This window comes from Hemibagrus wyckioides, linkage group LG16 (genome assembly GCF_019097595.1).
Source record: "Hemibagrus wyckioides isolate EC202008001 linkage group LG16, SWU_Hwy_1.0, whole genome shotgun sequence".
NCBI classification, from domain to species: domain Eukaryota; kingdom Metazoa; phylum Chordata; class Actinopteri; order Siluriformes; family Bagridae; genus Hemibagrus; species Hemibagrus wyckioides.
The window spans coordinates 8298527-8321018 of record NC_080725.1 but is presented as its reverse complement, the minus strand read 5'-3'; the positions used below and the strand labels follow the sequence as shown (position 1 = coordinate 8321018).

General features: G+C 38.8%; 2 protein-coding genes across 4 annotated transcripts; one reads left to right on the top strand and one right to left on the bottom strand.

Moving 5' to 3' along the window:
• Positions 1-2763: 2763 nt before the first annotated feature.
• LOC131366923 (EKC/KEOPS complex subunit LAGE3) lies at positions 2764-5291 on the top strand. The gene is made up of 3 exons (XM_058411948.1): positions 2764-2918; positions 3507-3635; positions 5092-5291. Exons 1-3 carry the CDS (start codon positions 2872-2874, stop codon positions 5204-5206), a joined length of 291 nt encoding a protein of 96 aa, XP_058267931.1. The 5' UTR covers positions 2764-2871; the 3' UTR covers positions 5207-5291.
• A 1978-nt stretch (positions 5292-7269) lies between these two features.
• Positions 7270-18963, bottom strand: wdr45 (WD repeat domain 45). Of its 3 annotated transcripts, none has more exons than XM_058411944.1 (10): positions 18343-18961; positions 14972-15046; positions 14775-14879; positions 14559-14664; positions 14378-14472; positions 14206-14285; positions 12886-13094; positions 8129-8230; positions 7872-8032; positions 7270-7771 (listed from the first exon to the last, which is right to left on the bottom strand). In XM_058411944.1, exons 1-10 carry the CDS (start codon positions 18389-18391, stop codon positions 7662-7664), a joined length of 1092 nt encoding a protein of 363 aa, XP_058267927.1. In that variant the 5' UTR covers positions 18392-18961; the 3' UTR covers positions 7270-7661. The 3 variants fall into 3 exon arrangements, with proteins under 3 accessions (XP_058267927.1, XP_058267928.1, XP_058267929.1); XM_058411945.1 differs by having other exon boundaries at positions 7872-8017; positions 18343-18615; XM_058411946.1 differs by lacking the exon at positions 14775-14879 and having other exon boundaries at positions 18343-18963.
• Between the last annotated feature and the right edge of the window lie 3529 nt (positions 18964-22492).

Genomic DNA, 22492 nt, shown 5'->3' with positions numbered 1-22492 from the left:
AATCACAGACGTCAGACATTTCTTGTAGTTGGCCACCAGGTTTGCACACATCTCACATCTCAAGGAATTTGGGCCCACTCCTCTTTGCATCTACGACCCATTTTCAATGCCCTGGCTGAGGGAAGGAGGTTCTCACTCAAGATTTGACGGTACATGGCTCTGTCCATCGTCCCTTTGATGCGGTGCAGTTGTCCTGTCCCCTTAGCAGAAAACATCCCAAAGCATAATGTTTCCACCTCCATGTTTGACGGTGGGGATGGTCTTCTTGGAGTCATAGGCAGCATTCCTCCTCCTCCAAACACAGCAAGTTGAGTTGATGCCAAAGAGCTGGATTTTGGTCTCATTTGACCACATGACCTCTGAATCATTCAGATGTTCACTGGCAAACTTCAGATGAGCCTGTACATGTGCTTTCTTTAGCAGGGGGACCTTGCGGGCGCTACTGGATTTCAGTCTTTCACGGCATAGTGTGTTACCAATTGTTTTCTTGGTGATTATGGTCCCAGCTGCATTGAGATCATTGACAAAATCTTCCAGTGTAATTCTGGGCTGATTCCTCGCCGTTCTCATGATCATTGAAACTCCATGAGGTGAGATCTTGCATGGAGCCCCAGACCGAGGAAGATTGACAGTCCTTTTGTGTTTCTTCCATTTGGGAATAATCGCACCAACTGTTGTCACCTTCTCACCAAGCTGCTCTGTAGCTCATTCCAGCCTTGTGTAGGTCTCCAAGCTTGTCCCTGACAACCATGGACAGCTCTTTGGTCTTGGCCATGATGGAGAGTTTGGAATCTGATTGATTGCTTCCTTCTGTGGACAGGTGTCTTTCATACAGGTAACGAGCTGAGATTAAGAGCACTCCCCCAGAGTGCTCCTACTGTAATCTCAGCTCATTACCTGTATAAAAGACACCTGGGAGCCAGAAATCTTTCTGATTGATAGGGGATCAAATACTTATTTCACTCATTAAAATGCAAATCAATGTATAACTTTTCTGAAATGCGTTTTTCTGGATGATTTTTTTGTTGTTATTCTGCCTCTCACTGTTCAAATACACCTACCATTAAAATTACAGACTGATCATTTCTTTGTCAGTGGGCAAACGTACAAAATCAGCAGGGGATCAAATAATTTTTTCCCTCACTGTATATGTGTGTATATATATATATATATGTGTATATATATATATATATATATATACACACACACACACACATATACATATATACACACACACACATATACATATATATATATATATATATTTATATATATTTATATATATATATATATATATATTTATATATATATATATATATATATATATGTATATATATATATATATATATAAAATACTGAAACTGAAACACTGGCCAATTTAGTGTTGGAGGTTTCATGGCTAAATTTGACCAGCCTGGTGGCCAATCTTCATTGATTGCACATTCCACAAGTAAGAGCAGAGTGTGAAGGTTTAATTAGCAGAGTAATAGCACAGTTTTGCTTAAAATATTGCAATGCACACAACATTATGTGTGACATATCAGAGTTCAAAAGAGGACAAATTGTTGGTGCACGTCTCACTGGCCCATCTGTGACTAAGACAGCAAGTCTTTGTGATGTATCAAGAGCCACGGTATCCAGGGTAATGTCAGCATACCACCAAGAAGGATGAACCACATCCAACAGGAGTAACTGTGGACGCAAGAGGAAGCTGTCTGAAAGGGATATCCGGGTGCTAACCCGGATTGTATCCAAAAAACATAAAACCACAGCTGCCCAACTCACTGCAGAATTAAATGTGCACCTCAACTCTCCTGTTTCCACCAAAACTGTCCGTTGGGAGCTCCACAGGGTCAATGTACATCGCCGGGCTGCTATAGCCAAACCTTTGGTCACTCATGCCAATGCCAAATATCAGTTTCAATGGTGCCAGCAGCGAAAATCTTGGGCTGTGGACAATGTGAAACATGTATTGTTCTCTGATGAGTCCACCTTCACTGTCTTTCCCACATCCGGGAGAGTTGGAAAGTGGAAAGTGTGGAGAAGCCCCAAAGAAGCGTACCACCCAGACTGTTGCATGCCCAGAGTGAACCATGGGGGTGGATCAGTGATGGTTTGGGCTGCAATATCATGGCATTCCCTAGGCCCAATACTTGTGCTAGATGGGCGCGTCACTGCCAAGGACTACCGAACCATTCTGGAGGACCATGTGCACCCAATGGTTCAAACATTGTATCCTGAAGGCGGTGCCGTGTATCAGGATGATAATGCACCAATACACACAGCAAGACTGGTGACAGAGTGGTTTGATGAACATGACAGTGAAGTTGAACATCTCCCATGGCCTGCACAGTCACCAGATCTAAATATTATTGAGCCACTTTGGGGTGTTTTGGAGGAGCAAGTCAGGAAACGTTTTCCTCCACCAGCATCATGTAGTGACCTGGCCACTATTCTGCAAGAAGAATGCCTCAAAATCCCTCTGGCCACTGTGCAGGACTTGTATCTGTCATTCCCAAGATGAACTGATGCTGTATTGGCCACAAAAGGAGGCCCTATACCATACTAATGAATTATTGTGGTCTAAAACCAGGCGTTTCAGTTTGATTGTCCAACCTCTGTATATATATATATAGCACCGAACGGAAGTTTATATATATATATATATATATATATATATATATATATATATATATATATATATTCCGTTATATATACACAGAACTTCCGTTCGGTGCTCAACACTCCTATCCTGCTGATGGCGGTAATGCAGCAAAGCCGCCTATTAACGTAAGAGGAAGAAGAAGAAGCAGAAGGAGCTTCTGAAACCCAACCAGGAAGACGGCAATTACGAGGATTATATATTTAAATATGGCGTCCTGGGTTGGCGATAGCATCTTTGATAACCAGTTCGAATTGTATCCTTTCAGTATAATTATGGTTTGTGATTTAGTATGGCACTTCAGATTCATATACGTTTTGCCGAATCATGCCCACTCTAATGGTCATCTTACTATGTCTGGGATGGTGGTTCTGGGAGAGCTCAAGAATGTAGCTGATGGCTAATCCATGCAAGGGACAGTAACTGACAGTTACCAATTAACTGGTCACTGAAAAATGGAAATATTGGTTTACAGTATAGACAGGGATACTACATTGTCATTGTCCTACATTTTTTGAAGGAAATGTTTAAACCAATTAGCTTCTCCTCTTTCTGTGCATGAAGATCTTGCATTGTGTATGAAGTTGTTAAATGAATCTCAACTTTAAAGTTTTCAAATCTTTACTTTTGAAGTCTTGCAGAGATATATTTGATATTGAAAATTGATACATTTGATTACATATGCACATATAAAACAGCCTTAATATATGTAAATTGGATTTAATTAACCATAAGGACTGGGACTGGGTCAGTATTCTCACATTATAGGCTGCCACCCTGTGTACAACATAGACCTGATGTCTGTAATCATTTTTAGAATTGTTTTTCCTTTACAGTATGTCAGAACTATAGAAGTTCCATTTCCTTCACAGAGGGAGGTGTCCATTGCACTCCAGTCCTTGTCCCCTGATCATGAACCACGGACAGGTGGAACCATAAAAAGTCTGAGTGCATCAGCAAATGCACTATCTGTGTAAGTGTTTAATGCAAAATCCACATTTTAGATAGATTTAACTCATAATTCAGGTTTTATTTTTTTATTATTTTACAGAGAAACTGAGACATTAAACCTATAGATCTTAAATATGTTGAATATCAATGTTACATTTTTTTCTTTTTGCATTGAGTGTTGCTGGATTGCACTGAAAATTGCTGAAAGCTGTGCCCAAGGGCAAAGGGAACTGGTTAAAATAATTAACAAGTAAAATAGGCTAATCACTCTCTAAAGTTGAGGTGTTTGACTTTGTATGTAAGAGATAGCATTCTTCTTATGAGACAGTGTTTTGTCAATATTACAATTTTCCATTTATTATTGAACATTGCTTCTTTTTTTTTTAGAATTAAACTGTGTTGTGCCCCAGTCGCTGTTAAATGAAAAAAATATTTCACTGTAATTTGGGTGTGATATCCTAGCTCTTGATAACATGTGACACATTTCTTCAGTTTAACATGCTAGCACCCCATTGCAAAATGCCTTCACACTTCCCTGGATATAGTCTTTAACTCATAAATACCTTATATAAATATAAGAATAATATTTGGAGATACCTGAAGTAAAAATATAAGTTTAACACTTTGAAATATAACAAGCATTTTTATAAATCTAATAACTTGACATTGGTTTTTCTTCCAATTATTCTTCTCACCTCATAATTTTGGATCTTTTTGTAATATATATGATGCAGAGATTTATTATTTTAGACATTTATTGCAGTGAGCAGTCTAGCTTAAGAAAAACACTAAAGCAAAAAATTTAATTTGTAGCCTCTGTGTGGCTTTTAATTGTATTGCCATTTGATGTGTTATTTGCTGCACAAATAAATCAGCCTAAAATTTGATGTTCTGAATGATTTTTTTTTTTGCTATAACTATGGAATAATGACTAGTTGACTACTTAATTGGACTGCTCAAGTAATGATTAGTAGTTGTGAAGAATGACTCCATGAAGGAATTCATGATTATTGCAAAACATTGATTTTATGCTTCTTTGACTATTTTATTATTGATTTGCAAATCTGATTAGCATGTCACGTTTTTGAATGCTCTGTTTATGGCCATATCTGAACATCCTGCTTTGTGCCTAGATTTCCTGGTCCTGGCAAATTTATGATGCCCTCAACCTTTACAACCACCAAATAGCCCCCAAAGCATTTATAACCCACTCATTTTACAATGGGTTATCAAGTATATGTAATGTCAAATTATTAAAATATTCCTTGATGTCAGTACTTTTCACACAAACATTTGAGTAAAAATACCATTACAGTAGTTTGAATTGTTTAAGATAAAGATATCTACTTTGTCCTGTTCATTTTTTTAAGCACATTTCCTATTACATATCTGTAAATGCACATAAGCCACCTAATTTTATAACAATGTCTTATGTGGAAATTATGCATGTGACATGAGGCTTTCTAATATATTTTCAGAAAATGGAATGCTGTAAAGGCTCGCAGTCTTCGTGTATCAGTAAGCTCATTTTTAGATCACTTGGCACTTGTAATGGAAACTATGGATACATTTGGACAACCAGATCTACAGTGAAACTAATGCATCATGCTGAAGAAAATATGATCTGTACTATTTGAAAATATTGTATTTTGTCTTTAATAAACACTAATCACTTGGACCAGTGTCTAAAGTTAATTGTGGAGAATATAAAATAAATGTGTGGATGTACTCTACAATTAAATTGGGGTTGGTTAATTAACTAATTATCTACTGAAAGTAAACGTGTATATATAAACACATTTGAGATTTGAATCTAACAAATATTTCATGTTTCAACATACACACTGTTATAGCATTGATCCATGATGAAGATGTACAATTTGTTTTCAACCTCCCTACATTGTCCCACACCACGCCATAGCCACACTTCCTCCACTGTCTTTCTGTAGCTGTCTGCATGGAATTTAATAAATTATTGCTTGTCTACAAAGCCAAAAATAGACCAGCACCCACTTACCTCAAAGCACTTAATACACCCTGCAATGCATCACACTCTCTCCAATCCTCTAGCGATGCTTGACTGGTCCTAACATCTCTCAGTGTACAAGGAAGGTATACACTGAGGTGGTGGAATGTACTTCCCCTAGATATCTGAATAGCTGAGTATCAAATGATGTCCGAAGTAGTACCACTTGCTAAAAGTACTTTAACCCTTAAAAAACTATAAAAAATTAAATAAATAAAATAAAAACTTCTTTTCTGTGTGCTGTTCTTGCAATGTTACCTCCTGATGTCTTTGTGACCTTGTGAACAAGTATCAGAATTAATTGTTTTAGACTTGAAAGCACTTTCAAAATTAATTTTAGAAATTAGAAATTGAAAAGTAACCAGTCCGTAGAATAAAAGAATGAGTCAACATTTGGTGACATGAGGCATTTTCTTTTGGAACTCTAGTACTGAATAATAACAATAAAATTTTATAAAATAATAATGTACCATGATTTGGTAAGAGATAAAGTGGCAGCAACATAGATATGATCAGTTTTATGGCACGAGTGGAATGAGATTTCCTTCTCATTTAAGAAGTGTTTAAGTCTAGGCTGAAGACACATTTGTTTAGTCAAGCTTTTAATGTATAGTTTTCTTAGGTAAAGGTGCAGGTCCACCGTCACCGTCGCCACAGGCTTGCTCATTAGGGATAAAATAGTCTAATTATAGAATTTAATAATTTATTCTTATTTCTAGTTAATTAGTTATTTTTATTTTTTATTATTATTTTTCATTTCCCCCTCCTTTTTCTGTTTTCTTCTTTTGTAAAGCTGCTTTGAGACAATGTTCATTGTAAAAGGCACTATACAAAATAAACTGAATTGAATTGAATTCTCTTGATATCTTCTTATATTCCAATCAAAAATTTTATTTCTTGAAAAAAAAAGGTTGGCCTCATCTTTCAGTAAAGGTTGAATGACAGGATAAGATGAAGCCAACTTTTTTGCATAGAAAAAAATACATGTGCATAGAAAAATTATGAATAAAAATAAACAATGAAAGGAAGCAGAGATCGTCTTAAGTGTTTGTGGCTTGTACAGTAGTTTTTGGCTGCTAATCTGCTAATGCAAAGCCTGGCACATGAATGAACAGAGCTTTTGGTCTCATACCGGAGAGGATATGCACAAATGTTGTAAATAAGTACTAATTACCATTCTGTATTTTTTTTTTGTTGTGTTTGTGAATAAACTTCTGTAAATGCTCAAAGACTATTGCCTGGTCCTGTATGGTGCATATACAAATCCAACACACATTTACACATTCAAACTCTTTTTTTTTTTAAATGCAAATATTGAAACTATGAAAAGTCATAGCAATCATAACGTTACTATAGGTCTTGTAACAGACAGTTATATTTTTCAGTTTTATTCTTGTTCTTTCATCAATCTTGGACAGGCATCCTGTTCTTGGTAAGGACATTGTGGTGCCCTATTTTGTCCACTTGCTGATATTGGTGTTTAAAACAAAATTTTGTATTTTGGAAATTCTTTTGGAATTTTCCAGATTGATACCTTTCAACAATGTGAAATAGTTAAATAGTCAGTGTTCTTTGTTAGGTCTCCATGGACCATGGCTTCAGCAGTAATAAGAAACAGAAGTCATGAAAATTCTACAGAAACTTTCTTAGATCTTTATCTGGGTTTAAGCAAATCACATTTTTGATGACAGGTGTATGATAATTTCTTTTGAACACAAGTTCAAAAGAACTGCTACCTTCCCCAGTATAAAAGAATGTGCACAATTATGCAACTAGGTTGCAACCAAGTTTTTCTTTCATAAAAGATTTCTATTTATTTTTTTACTTGAATTGTATTCCCCTTGAATAAATAAAGCCCCTCAACATAGCATACTGGCTACACTAGGGATAATACAAAAACAGGTGGGAATTCTAATTCACAAATATACTTTAACTTCACTAAGCCCATTTCCCCTTTTTATATAAACCAATAAAGTTTTAAAATTGATGCTTAATAATATTAGCACAATGTCAACTTCATCCTTAGAAATCATCATCATCACAGATGTCAAGATACACATCAAAAGCCTCCCGATTACAGTTTCCATCGTAAGTGAAGACATATTTATGGAATGTTCCATCAACACATATAGCTGAAAGAGATGAAAAAAAAAACCTTTTAACAAACATGGAGATTTAATTTCATGCTTAATCACTAAGAGATAAAATGTTCTCTTTAGAAAATTGACTCACCAATAACAGAGTTGACATTTTTGGAAGTGTTTTTCCCAAAGGCACAAATGCAAGCACATTCAGCTGGCACAGTAAAACTGGCCAAAGACCACTGACTGTCTACATACTGTCCAATGACTGGTCCGACTTTTCCCACCCGAGCCAAACTGAAATGGAAGCCACTGTCAAAATTTAATGTATTATGGTTTTTTTAATTTAACAGTTGAGTAAGTAATTAAAGAAAATTTACACTTGTACAGGGTCAATATAGGCCTTACGCAGAGCGCCGATTCAGTCTTGTATCCTTCAGTGCAAAAATGTGAACAGTGCCCTTGTCACTAGAAGCACACAGGAAGGACGAGTCATGGCTGAAGTTGATGCTGTAAAAAAATCAGATTTGGAAATTTAAGAAAACAACTGGCATTAGGTAAATTACATATATGCAGTTCATGCTTAAGCAGAGTATCCGAGATAGAGATTTCAAACAAAAAGAGAAAGTGCAATCTAAAGGAGCAGTTATTACAATTTTTTAAAAGGGCAATATTTAGGACTTTATTAGGAACCAATCCTATTTAGGGCCTTTGCTATCAAAACAGCCTCAATTGTTCATTCCATCAATTCCACAAGATATTGGAAATATCTTTCTTTAATCTAGCCATGGGGGTCACAGTCCAGTGACTTCTGTGCCGGTCCCAAGCCCGGATAAATAGAGAGGGTTGCGTCAGGAAGGGCATCCGGCGTAAAACATTGCCAAATTTAACCATGCGAATCGTCAGTACTCTAAAATTTCATATGGGATCGGTCGAGGCCTAGGTTAACAACGACCGCCATCGGCGCCGTTGACCTACAGGGCGCCGGTGGAAATTGGGCTACTGTTGGTCGAAGAACTAGAGGAGGGAGGAGAGTGCGTAGGCAGAGAGAGAAGAGGAAAAGTTAAGAGTGTAGGACTGAGAATAGGAACTCTGAATGTTGGTACTATGACAGGGAAAGGTAGAGAGCTGGCTGATATAACGGAGAGAAGGAAGGTGGATATGCTGTGTGTACAGGAGACCAGGTGGAAGGGTAGCAAGGCTCATAGTATAGGAGCAGGATTCAAGCTGTTTTATTATGGTGTGGATAGTAAGAGAAATGGGGTAGGTGTGGTCCTGAAGGAGGAGTTTGTGAGGAATGTTCTGGAGGTGATGAGTGTGTCAGACAGGGTGTCTGAAGTTGGAGATTGAAGGGGTGATGTTGAATGTTGTTAGTGCTTATGCCTCACAGGTAGGTTGTGAGTTAGAGGAGAAAGAGAGATTCTGGAGTGAATTAGATGAGGCGATAGAGAGTATTCCAACAGGTGGTGATAGGAGCAGATTTTAATGGACATGTTGGTGAGGGGAATACAGGTGATGAGGAGGTGATGGGCAAGTTTGGAGTTAAGGAAAGGAACCTTGAAGGACAGATGGTAGTGGACTTTGCTAGGAGGATGGACATGGCTGTGGTTAACACTTATTTTCAGAAGAGGGAGGAGCATAGAGTGACTTACAAGAGTGGAGGTCGGAGCACACAGGTAGACTACATCCTATGTAGAAGAGGCAATCTGAAAGAGATTAGTGACTGTAAAGTGGTAGTGGGAGAGAGTGTAGCCAGACAGCATAGGATGGTGGTGTGTAGGATAAATTTGATGGTCTGTAAGCAGAGGTCAAAGATAGAGATGGAGAAGAAAACCAAGTGGTGGAAGCTGAAAAAGGAGCAATGTTGTGAGGAATTTAGACAGAAGTTGAGGCAGGCTCTGGGTGGTCAGGTAGTGCTGCCAGATGACTGGGAAACTACAGCAGAAGTGATCAGGGAGACAGGAAGAAAGGTGCTGGGTGTGTCATCTGGATGGAGGAAAGAAGATAAGGAAACTTGGCGGTGGAATGAGGAAGTTCAGGAAAGTATTCAGAGGAAGAGGTTAGCCAAGATGAAGTGGGACATGGATGTGCAAGGATGAAGGATGTGCGGCAAGTTAGAGTTATTAAGGATAGAGATGGAAAGGTGCTCACAAGTGAGGAGAGTGTACGGAAGAGATGGAAGGAGTACTTTGAAGAGCTGATGAATGAGGAAAATGAGAGGGGAAAAAAAAGGGGTAGAAGGGGTGAACTCTGTGGAACAGAAAGTAGATAAGATTAGAAAGGATGAAGTCAGGAAGGCTTTGAAGAGGATGAAAAGTGGAAAGGCAGTTGGTCCTGACAACATCCCGGTGGAGGTCTGGAAGTGTCTAGAAGAGGCGGCAGTGGAATTTTTAACTAGTCTGTTTAACAGGGTTTTAGAGAGTGAGAAGATGCCTGAGGAATGGAGAAGTGTATTAGTGCCGATCTTTAAGAATAAGGGTGACGTGCAGAGTTGCAGCAACTATAGGGGGATAAAGTTGATGAGCCATACAATGAAGCTATGGGAAAGAGTAGTGGAAGGTAGTGGAAATTTGTGAGCAGCAGTATGGCTTCATGCCCAGAAAGAGCACAACAGATGCAATTTTTGCTCTGAGAATGTTGATGGAGAAGTATAGGGATGGTCAGAGAGAGTTGTACTGTGTGTTTGTAGACTTGGAGAAAGCGTATGACAGGGTGCCAAGAGAAGAGCTGTGGTACTGTATGAGGAAGTCAGGAGTAGCAGAGTAGTATGTCAGATTGGTGCAGGACATGTATGAGAGGAGCAGGACAGTGGTGAGATGTGCTGTAGGTCAGACAGAGGAGTTCAAAGTGGAGGTGGGACTGCATCAGGGATCAGCTCTGAGCCCCTTCCTGTTTGCTATGGTGATGGACCAGTTGTCAGAAGAGGTCAGACAGGAGTCTCCTTGGACAATGATGTTTGCAGATGACATTGTGATCTGTAGTGAGAGCAGGGAGCAGGTGGAGGAAAACCTGGAGAGGTGGAGGTTTGCGTTGGAGAGAAGAGGAATGAAAGTCAGTCGTAGTAAGACTGAATGTGTGTGAATGACAGGGAGGGAAGTGGAACAGTAAGATTACAGGGTGAAGAGGTGAAGAAGGTACAGGAGTTTAAGTACTTGGGGTCAACAGTCCAGAGTAATGGAGAGTGTGGGAAAGAGGTAAAGAAGCGAGTGCAGGCAGGTTGGAATGGGTGGAGAAAGGTGTCAGGAGTTCTGTGTGATAGAAAAATTTCAGCGAGAATCAGGGGGAAGGTGTACAGGACAGTGGTGAGACCGACCATGCTGTATGGTTTAGAGACAGTATCACTGAGACAGAGACAGGAGTCAGAGCTGGAGGTAGCAGAGCTGAAGATGTTGAGGTTCTCTTTGGGAGTGATGAGGTTGAACAGGATTAGGAACGAGTACATCAGACGGACGGCTCATGTTGGACGTTTGGGGGACAACGTTAGAGAGGCCAGGTTAAGATGGTTTGGACATGTCCAGAGGAGGGAGAGTGACTATATTGGTAGGAGAGTGTTGGACATGGAGCTGCCAGGCAGGAGGAAAAGAGGAAGGCCAAAGAGGAGGTATATGGATGTAATAAATGAGGATATGAAGCTAGTGGGTGCAAGTGTTGAGGATGCAGAAGATAGGGATAGGTGGAGAGAGATGATTCGCTGTGGCGACCCCTGAAGGGAAAAGCCAAAAGAAGAAGAAGATTGGAAATATCTTTCTTTGAGATTCTAGTCAATGGTGACTTGACTGTGTGGAGACAAGGGCATGGTCGAGCGCAGGTTTTTGAATGGAGGACGGTGCCAGGAAAAGTGTGTGGTAAGGGACCAACATCTGTGCAGAATTTCTCTCACAAGTGTTCTGTGTTTCAGTGAGCAGCAGCAAGGATAAAAAGGAACAGACAAGAGACAAGTGAGAGCAAGTGTGCTGAGCAGAACAGATATTCTATTGGATCCAGATCCTTTGACTAGGATGCCCACTGAAAAGCTCTAAACTGTTCTTCTCATGAAACGATTTTTAACTTTGATTTTAACTTTTGCTTTGTGACATGGTGCATTATCATGCAAAAAGTAGGAGTATGAAGATGGGTAAATTGTGGCCCTGAATGGATGCACATGATCAGCAACAATATTCAAATAGGCTGTGGAATTCAACTGATGATTGTTTGGTATTAACCGGCCCAAAGTCTACCAAGAAAAAAACTCCCCACACCATTGCACCACGTCCACGAGCCTGGACAGTTAACACAACACAATTTAGGACCATGGATTCATGCTGTTGGTGCCAAATTCTGACCCCACCATCTGTGTTCCAGAAATTGATATTCAACAGACCATGCTAAGTTTTTTCACTCTCCAACTGTCCGGTTTTGCTGAGCCTATGCCCACTGCAGCACTAGTCTTCTGTTCTTGGCTAACAGATATAGAACCTGTCTACTTTTCTGCTTACCACAAGTGTTTGCACCCTGAAACAAATTCTTTGGTATAATATAATCAAATGCTGTTTTAAAAACTCTGTCATTTTGGGTAAAAGTCTATCATCATTGCAAATCTTGGCAATATTTTCCCCACTCTTTCTTACAAAAACATTCTATATCAATCAAATTCTAAAAGCATTTCCTGTGCACATCCTGCTTCAGATCATCCCACAGATTTTTTATTGTACTAGTTGAGCTGTGGCTAGCTCATTCAAAAACAATGATGTTTTGTTTAAGCTATTCCTTTGTTGATTTAGATGTGTGCTTTGGGTCCCCCTCAAAGGGTCACCTTTTTTTTTGGAAAAAGGACTTCCTTCTAGACACTCTGCTCCATAGCTGAGGCATGTGAAGAATATTAGATTCTCGTCACATGCGTAAAGAACTAAATATCAGCCTGTTCTAATAATTTATAATATTTTATAATAATAATAATAATAATAATAACAATAACAATAATAATAATAATAATATTATTATTATTATTATTATTATCAACAATAAGTCGAACTTTCTCATATATAAAAAGGGTGGGAAAACTTCTGACTTAAACTGTTTTGTTTTTTTTACATCAGAAACACCACCCATTTTAACAGGGGTGTAGACTTTTTATGTCTGTTGTGCAACACTACATATTGCTGTTAATCTGTTTATTAAACATTCACCAATATAATGTGGCAGGATCAGTTCCTCTTCGTAGCTCCACTAGTTTATCACGTGTAGTAGTGTCAAAGAGACGGATCAAAGTACCCTTCTGTGATGCAGAGGCTACCACACTGCCAGGCTGGTTCAAAGCCAAACAAGCTATTTCACTCTGATGAGCATTGATAGTGAATGGTGCAGATGATGTGCCAGGTTTTGTGTTTGAAAGGTCCTATGAAGAAAAGATAAACAAAGTTTTAATGAAGTGTATTTTTATATTCCTAAAAAGTAGCTATTGACCTACAGTTGTGTGTATGGCCAATAGATATACTGACCAGAGGGAGTCTGAGAACTGGCTCCTCATGGAACAGGTTAAACATATTTTGATATAAAAGGAATAATTTTTCCCCACATGCAAAATAATTTGCAAAATATTTAGACAAACTTGCTTGTACAGGAGTAAAACATAGCTACAGTTCCCTCAAAAAGTTTTAGAATGGGAAGTCTGTTTTTTTTTTTTTATACACTGAAGAAACATGGGTTTGAGATCAAAAGATGAATTTGAACACAGATCTGAATTTTCACCCGGACAGCTTGTCAGGTTTATGAATACCTGGACGTTGACATAGTTAGTGTTATATATATAGCATTGTTTATTTGTGGTCCCTAAAGTGACTGGAAAATAAACATAATTAATATGTTAAATTGTCATTTTTATTATCTGGTTGCCTTTGGCTTTGAATTCAGCATAAAATGCATGCTCATTTGGATTCAGGTAAGGTAAAACCTTGAAAGTCTTGGGAAGCTTCTGATTGTTGCTTAATTGTACCACTGAGTGCCAAAAAACAGTTTTAAAGCATTTGGAATTTTAACAGATAATAGAGCTATAGATCTATAAAGGGAGCCTTGTAGTTACATCGAAAAGGGAACCAGTGCCACTTATATGTTTATTTCTTCCCACGATTCTGGTAGTTTTTTTCAGGCGTGTTTTCATCTGTCCATAGGACAATGTCCTAGAACTGTATAAGTAGATTGGCAGTAACCGCTACTATTGTTGACCACTGTTTTCCATGGTCTTAAATCAGACTTGAGTAGTCTAACAGTTGTTCTTGAAATGCAATTCCTCCAAGTGAGCATGCAACATGTCACATAACCAGACTTTAGTGCCTATTTCATTGCAAGTTTGATGGGAAAATAGAAATTAAGCTATTAAATTTAAATACCCTCAGCTTACTATCTTTAACAGAACATTTTATAGCTACTTCTAACACATAGAAGCTATACATGTTTCATGAAATATGGTCCAGATATTTAGTAACAGACCAAAATGTTTGGCTACTTACCACCAACTGTAAACTACCACACTTGTGTCCAGGGAAAACCAATAATTGCTTCTCCAAACTGGGACACACATCACAAAGACCTAAGAGAAGTTAACATTGATTGCTTTAGTTTTAGAAAACTACCCAACACTCAGAGACTGGTTTAAATGCAAACATGAAGTAAAAAAAATACCTTTTGGATTATCTCGAGTGTCAAATTCAAAGAGTTTCACGGGGTTGTCTGGGAAACTATATACATAGATCCTGTTCTTCAAGACAATGATGATTCTGTAAAATCAAACAAAGACTTTTAACCATATATCCAGATTGTTGTACACTGAAATACAAAATACTCAGACTTGATTTGTTCTTACTTGTCATGTCTCATGCGCACTGCCAGAACTGGCTTTGTCAATGTGAACTCTAGGACCAATTTATCCTTGACATCTCTGACCTCTCGAGCATCATCCCAGATTAACACTGCATTAAGTTAAGACAAATGTCCAGTAAATATGAAAACATAAAAAAAATAAAAAAGCAAAAGAACTGTATATCAGTGTAAACAGATGTGAAAAAGCAGATAAGCATACCAGATATCTCTGAAAACTTTGGGTTAACACCGCCACCCACCACAGCTAAGAGGTTTGAACGATGTAGCATGGAACAATGACTAATACTGCCAACCTGTTCATGGTCTTTAATAATAATCATCATCAAAATTAGTAAAAACTCAAATAGGTAACAGAAGCACAAAATAGATCACAGGGTGAATAATAGAGCTCCTCACCTAGGTGTCCTTTTTCCATGAGGGGTTCCACATTGTAAATTCGAACTCCAGTCTCCATGGCACAACAGAAACAACCTACCAAGCAATAACATTTGAAAAACTGACACATTTGCACATTTGACATAGTAAAAATCTCATTTAAAGCAAGAAAATAAAAAAATATAAACACTATATTGCCAAAAGTTTTGGAACATCTGCCTTTACATGCACATGAACTTTAATGACATCCCATTCTTAATTTGAAGGGTTTAATATGGAATTGGCCCACCCTTTGCAGCTATAACAGCTTCATCTCTTCTGGTAAGGCTTTCTACAAGGTTTAGGAGTGTGTTTATGGGAATTTTTGTCCATTCCTCTAGAAGCACATTTGTGAGGTCAGAACGAGAAGGCCTGGCTTGTAGTCTCCACTCAAATTCATCCCAAAGGTGTTCTATCAGGTTTAGGTCAAGACCAGTCAAATTCCTCCACACCAAACTCACTGCACTGATGTGCAGTTATGTTGGAACAGGAGAGGTGCCATCCCCAAACTGTTGGGAGCATAAAATTGTCCAAAATGCCTTGTTATGCGGTGAAGCATTAAGAGTTCCTTTCACTGGAACTAAGGGGCCAAGCCCAACCCCTGAAAACAACCCCACACCGTAATCCCCCCTGCACCAAACTTTACACTTGGCACAATGCAGTCAAGCAAGTACCATTCTCCTGGCAACCACCAAAACCAGACTCATCCATCGGATTGCCAGACAGAGAAGTGTGATTTGTCACTCCAGAGAACACATCTCCACTGCTCTAGAGTCCAGTGGCGACGGGCTTTACACCACTGCATCCCATGCTTTGCATTGCACTTGGTGATGTAAGGCGTGGATGCAGCTGCTTGGCCATAAAACCCATTCCATGAAGCTCTCTACGCACTGTTCTTGAGTTAATCTGAAGGCCATACGAAGTTTGGAGGTCTGCAGCTATTGACTATGCAGAAAGTTGGTGACTTCTGTGCACTTTGCGCCTCAGCATGCACTGACCACGCTCTGTGATTTTATGGGGCCTACCACTCCGTGACTGAGTTTCTGTTGTTACCGAGTTGCCTAATATTGTGTTGGACCCCTTTTTGCTGCCAAAACAGCCCTGACCCTTCACAGCATGGACTCCACTAGATCCCTGATGGTGTACTGTGGTATTTGGCACCAAGATGTTAGCAGCAGATCTTTTAAGTCCTGTGTAAGTTGTGAGGTGCTGCCTCCTCGGATCGGACTTGTCCGTCCAGCAAATCCCACAGATGCTCGATTTGACTGAGATGTGAGGAATTTGGAGGCCAAGTCAACAGCTCAAACTCGTTCTTGTGCTCATCAAACCATTCCTGAACCATTTTTGCTTTGCGGCATGGTACATTATCCTGCTGAAAGAGAGTACAGCAATCAAGGATTTAAGAAGCTTTATTGTCATTTCAAACCACATACAGCTGATGCAGTACATAGTGAAATGAAACAACGTTTCTCCAGGACCTGGTGCTACATAAACATACAACAGAGTTCAAACACAAGAACAACACAGAGCTAGGACAGAAGTTTGTCTTAGCCACATAAAGTGCAAAATGTGCAAACTAGGTGCAAACAGAGCAAAGACAAGACAGTGCAAAAACAGTACGTACAAAAAGACAACACAAAAAAAACAGGCCACTTAGCACCGAAAAAGAGAACATGTACAATGAAATGTAAATGAAATTGGAAAATGGAATAAAAAATGAAATGATGTAACAAATGTGATTGTAACATATATATATATACATACATATATATATATATATATATATATATATATATATATATATATATATATATATATATATATATATATATATACACACACGTCAGGGAATACCATTTCAATGAAAGGGTGTACATGGTCTGCAACATTGCTTAGGTAAGTGGTACATGTCAATATAACACCCACATGGATGCCAGGACCCAAGGTTTTCCAGGAAAAACATTGCCCAAAGCATGACACTGCCTCCACCAGCTTGCCTCCTTCCCATAGTGCATCCTGGTGCCATGTGTTCCCCAGGTAAACAACGCACATGCACCCAGCCATCCACGTGATGTAAAAGAAAACGTGATTCATCAGACCAGGCCACCTTCTTCCATTGCTCTATCGTCCAGTTCTGATGCTCATGTTCCCATTGCTTTCGCCGGTGCACAGGGTTCAGGATGTGCACCGTGACTGGTCTGTGGCTATGCAGCCCCATATGCAACAAATGATGCACTGTGTCTTCTGACATATTTCTATCAGAACCAGCATTAACAACTTCAGCAATTTGAGCAACAGTAGCTCATCTGTTGGACTAGACCACATGGGCCAGCCTTCGCTCGCCACGTGCATCAGTGAGCCTTGGCCGCCGATGACCTTGTCGCCGGTTCACCACTGTTCCTTCCTTGGACCACTTTTGATAGATACTGATCACTGCAGACCGGGAACACCCCACAAGAGCTGCAGTTTTGGAGATGCTCTGATCCAGTTGTCTAGGCATCACATTTTGGCCCTTGTCAAACTCGCTCAAATCCTTACGCTTGCCCATCTTTCCTGCTTCTAACATCAACTTTGAGGACAAAATGTTCACTTGCTGCCTAATATATCCCACCCACCAACAGGTGCCATGATGAGGAGATCATCAGTGTTATTCACTTCACCTCTCACTGCTTAGAATGTTATGGCTGACAGACATATGACATACCAAATTACTGTTGTTGGTTTTTTTTTTTACTCCAGCTGAACATGTTTAATTAAATTATTCAGTAAGTATTAAACATTATTGCAAATAAAAGCAATACCTTGGCAATTATCAAAGCATGAGAAGCAGCATAGTAGATATACTTCCTTTTTCTTAATTTATTTAATAATTAGTCTTAGAAGAGATGGTTTTGTATTTGAAAAATATTCATTTTCAATTAACTGCTGCATCTTAACATGTAGTCAATGTTACTGAATCTGCTACAATATTGGTATATTGTGATGTATTTATATTATTATTTTGAATCCAGGATACCGAAATGTGAAACACAAGGCCAATAATTCTTCAGTTTAAAACTAAGCAGAAACGGAGTAGGGATGTACAAAAGCATATTTTGGCATAGTATCACAGCGAGGCCTACGATTAACTTCGTTTGTAGTAACAAAATGGACGGAAATTAGCCGCGTTTGTTGAAATAAGTCTGACTTATGACCGAGTTAGCTAGCCTAAAACAAAAAGGGAAAAAAAGTCAGTAGCTTGAATATAAATTGCACCAAATTATAATTTTTGCCAGATTATCTACTATGTCAGATTATTACATAAACATCTAATACTGAAAAGGCAACTGAAAAGCTTATAGACCTGAACTCACTTTGGTCTTGATTAAACTGCAGGCTGTTGACTCCCCGTTGCTGTGCCATGGTTTTAAAAGGGTTTACGGCGTCCGTAAAGACAGCTAAAAGTAACTGCTGGCGATTTAATAATAAAGCTTGAGAGCTTGTGTTGAAAAAGGGCAAAGCGGCGTTTACTAAAGCAGTGTGCTGATGCTTGCGTCGCTTTGCCTTAGTCACGTGATCGGTGACGTCCGAAGCTTCGTTCGAGACACCCGCTCACGTGACTGGCTATGTTGTTGTTTTAAATTAACCAACACAGAAAAATGTTATATGCCAAGGAGCAAGAGAGGATTGTGCCTTTTTAAAATATTTTCAGTTTTGACAGCGTTCTTGTTAGAAGAGAGCAGAATTAGTTTTCTATACTACTTAACCTACACAAGGTCATGAGGAGCTTTGAGCCTATTCCAGGAACGTAGGGTGCAAGGTGGACACCAGGGGCGTCGCTTGGGCTAATAATTCGGGGCTCGAGCCCCGAATGATTTTAATCTAGCCCAGAATGTTTTATCCCGAATTTTGCCGGAGTGTAGAGGAATTAAGTAAATGTTGATCAGTTTAGTTGAGCACTGTTGCCGTTTACTATACGCGATTTTGACTGACATCTCTCTCCGCGCGCGTACACACACACACACACACACACACAATACCGCGAGAGTGTGCGCTCGAATATGTTGTAGAACCGCTCTCGCGATACTTTAATGTTATACACCTATCGGTCTGCGCAGCGCCGCTTTAAGTTGAACACGCGTATACACACACACACCACGTGACTAAAACACACACCTATACAGCCCTAAAAAACAGCAATAAAAAAAGTCAGAAAACACAATCTTATTATTCAGATAATAGTCTAACTTTTAATTTTTAATGTTAAGAAAACTTCATAAAATTAAGCTAACAAATGTATGTTGTGTCAAAAAGGAGGTCCACTGTCTTTGATTATGAAAACCCCTGGACTCTTTTGAATATTATTCCATAGCCAATATGTACAAAAACCTTAAATTAAATAAGCCTAAAGAAAAATCTAAATAAAATATAAACTGTTAAAGAGTGCTAAGATTGAACATTATGATTTTCTATTATTCAACAGTATTTAAGTTAAAATACATACATGGCTTAGGCAAACAATGGGCCAGAACAGACTTCATCATTCGGCTGTTGTGTCAATAGAAAAAGGAATTCTCAGCACTATAAATACTAGTATGGTAACCGTTTTGCTCAAGTCAAATATTGGACAGTGGTGGGCCGTCAGGGCCAGCAAGGCCTTCTCTGCTGGCCTAAACAGCAGTGTTCTGAATCACTGACTTGCATTTTAATATATTTAATTTTTTTTTCATGAATGTGTATTACATTATTCCCAATTGTCTATTCTCTACATTTCATAGCTATTCTCTTGGCTGCGCTGCTTCCAGTAGTGTATATTTATGATAAGAGTATTTATCCAATCATATTTCAGCCAGTGGCTGACATCATGTGTTGCCAGGGTGAAAGAAATCTGCCTTAAGGCCTTCAGAATCAATAGTGCAGGTGCCTGTAGCTTAAAATAAGTGGCAATGAAATTGTTACATTAACCAATCAGATTTCGAGATTTCGAGGCGTCACTGCGGCTATCTAGCAGGCATACGATTACATCAGCAAATTCCTGTCCTTTGATTGGATAACTGGAGAAGTCAGAGGCAGCAAACTGCACAAACTAAATAAAATATATATATTTTAACTCACAATGGCTGACAGAGGAGAAGAAATCGATTTGGTCGATCCTTACAAATGCATTTTCAAGGTGGACTGTAATTGAAAATTTACTATTCCTTGTGAGGTGTGAAATACTGTAGCTTAATTTCTTTTTTACTTTGCTGTTTAACAGTTAGTTGTAGTATCTATTGCTGTGGCATCATAATGATGGTATAGAGGTGGATTAATTCAGGAAGGACACCGGTGAAGGCCTAGGTGTGAAATGCACGGCCCACCACTGGTCATGGAGATACTCTCTGATTACTCCACCCTCAAAGAAATAGGATAGAAAAATCACCCAGAGCATGAAGTAGACAAGATACAAGCAGCAAGACAGATGGGAGATGAGAGAACAATAAGAGAAGAGAGGCTGTAAAAAATAAATAAACAAACAATAATACATACAGCAGTGCCAGCATAAATGAGGAATGAAATAAGAGGTGCAGTATAATATAGATTATTGTAATAATAATAAAAAAAGGATCTACACGGCACTGCTTCACACACAAGCTGTAAAAGAGATAATATTGCATGGCATACCTGTGTGAGAGAGAAAATGTAATGAACATTGAACAAACTCATTTTTTAGTAGTAAGACTCTGAAATTATGGGAGGAGTCAGAAACAAGATTGAATTAAATTTTCTAAAGTTGCATACTGTTTGTGTTCATTTGTGTTTATTATTATACAATATTACATAAAAATGCTCTTACAAAACATGTTATTCTTGCTTACCCCCCTCCCTAATTAGCCCCTGATGTTTCAGGGGCTGAGTCCGATGTTTTTGAATCCTAGAAACGCCCCTGGAGGACACCATAGACTCAGCCTCAGATGTCACACCCACAAACCTGTGGTTGAAAGTCTGATGCATATGGCACACAAAATGTAAAACACTTCAGAGTTTCGAAGTTCTTGGAGATGGGTCTGTTGCGTTTCTTAAAGATCTGCCTAAAAAGAAAGCTGCCCTACTTCCCTCATGCAAGAAGCAGGTTGTCATATTTCCAACTGTGACAATTAGTGCTCATGAGGATCCACTAAATGCTGGATTTTACAAATTATGTGAATTTTACAGTATAGACTCATCACTTTGCACAATTTTCTTAAAATAACATGCTATGTTAAACCATGCTGGTTTCGCCCTACAAAACATTTTAATGCCCCTAAACATGGTACTGTACAAAACAAACTGTGGTTGTTGATTGCTTTACATGTTAGTCAGATGCCATGACAGGGTGGTCCAAAAGCTGCTATGGAGTCCAGACCATCTGCCATCAGTCTGAAGCTCTAGCTATGCAAGACTAGCGGTGTCAATCCATTGCAGGGCACATTCATACAAACACTTAAACACCAACTACAGACAATTAAGAAATGCCAATCAGCCTATAACAAATGTCTTTGTACAGGGGAGGGAAACAATTTACATCAAAGACATCAGAAATAAACTGTAAAAAAAAAAAAAAGAAAAGAAAGAAAGAAAGAAAAAAGGTTGTAGGGTAGCATCAATGTATCATTTTGTTAAAAGAAAAAAGGTTTTTTTTCAGTCCCAATTAATGTCATCCACATGTCTGCTACAATAAAATATGTTATTAGCCCAATATTGGAAGATACTCCAGTTATTTGATATTCCAGTTATTATATCTATCTATCTACCGCCAAGTAATAAGATTCTAAACAATTAAAGCATCAGGATGGATCAGGCAGGTCTGAAGAGCAGAAAAGTTTGTAAACACTGGTATCTCACAAGTAGTATGTGTAGCCTGAGAGAGAGAGGGGGAAACAGAACATTAGAAGTGCTGTTTAATTCATAATGCACACCAGTGCTTGTACTTCCTGAGGCAGCTTAAGAATTTCAACGTACCAAAGACAATGATGGTGCACAATCTTTTCGAGGCACTCCCCTGCTGCAGATGTCTGCGGTCCATCAAGACAAAAACCTCATGCCATAAAAAACATTATGTTTCTTTCCATTAGCAACTGGCCTCATCAACAACATGAAGGACCCACTATCGTCTCTTATCTGCCTACTTAGACATTAGAACACAAATGAACAAACCCCCTTTGTTGTGTTCATATGTGTCACATTAATGCACACAACTCTGACAGCCATACTGCACCTGCACCTTTATCTTACCTTCCTACTGCAAACTGAGTTTTGCAGTGGTTGCTAATGTACAATTAATGTACAGTTAATATTTCCATCTGCACTGACTGTAGCATTGGTAATTTAGTTGTTTGCACTTGTTCACTTTTTATACATTATAATACTGCACTACACCAAACAGGCATAATATTATGACCATGTAATGGTTAAGGACAATGTACATTGTGTGCAGAGTGCAAACTGGGACTCTGGCAAGACTAACTATGGCAGCAAAACAAATCCAGAATGTGATGCAGACAT

Bases quoted from the DNA above. Each gene is read 5' to 3' on its own strand.
- LOC131366923 (XM_058411948.1), top strand. From the start codon at position 2,872: ATGGCGTCCTGGGTTGGCGATAGCATCTTTGATAACCAGTTCGAATT. The intron at 2,919-3,506 runs GTATCCTTTCAG...ACAGTATGTCAG, and splicing joins TTTGATAACCAGTTCGAATT to AACTATAGAAGTTCCATTTC. The intron at 3,636-5,091 runs GTAAGTGTTTAA...ATATATTTTCAG, and splicing joins TCAGCAAATGCACTATCTGT to AAAATGGAATGCTGTAAAGG.
- wdr45 (XM_058411944.1), bottom strand. From the start codon at position 18,391: ATGGCACAGCAACGGGGAGTCAACAGCCTGCAGTTTAATCAAGACCAA. The intron at 14,286-14,377 runs GTATTTTTTTTA...AACTTCTCTTAG, and splicing joins CACTCGAGATAATCCAAAAG to GTCTTTGTGATGTGTGTCCC. The intron at 8,231-12,885 runs GTGAATGTTTAA...ATTTTTTTACAG, and splicing joins GATCCTGCCACATTATATTG to CATCAACTTCAGCCATGACT.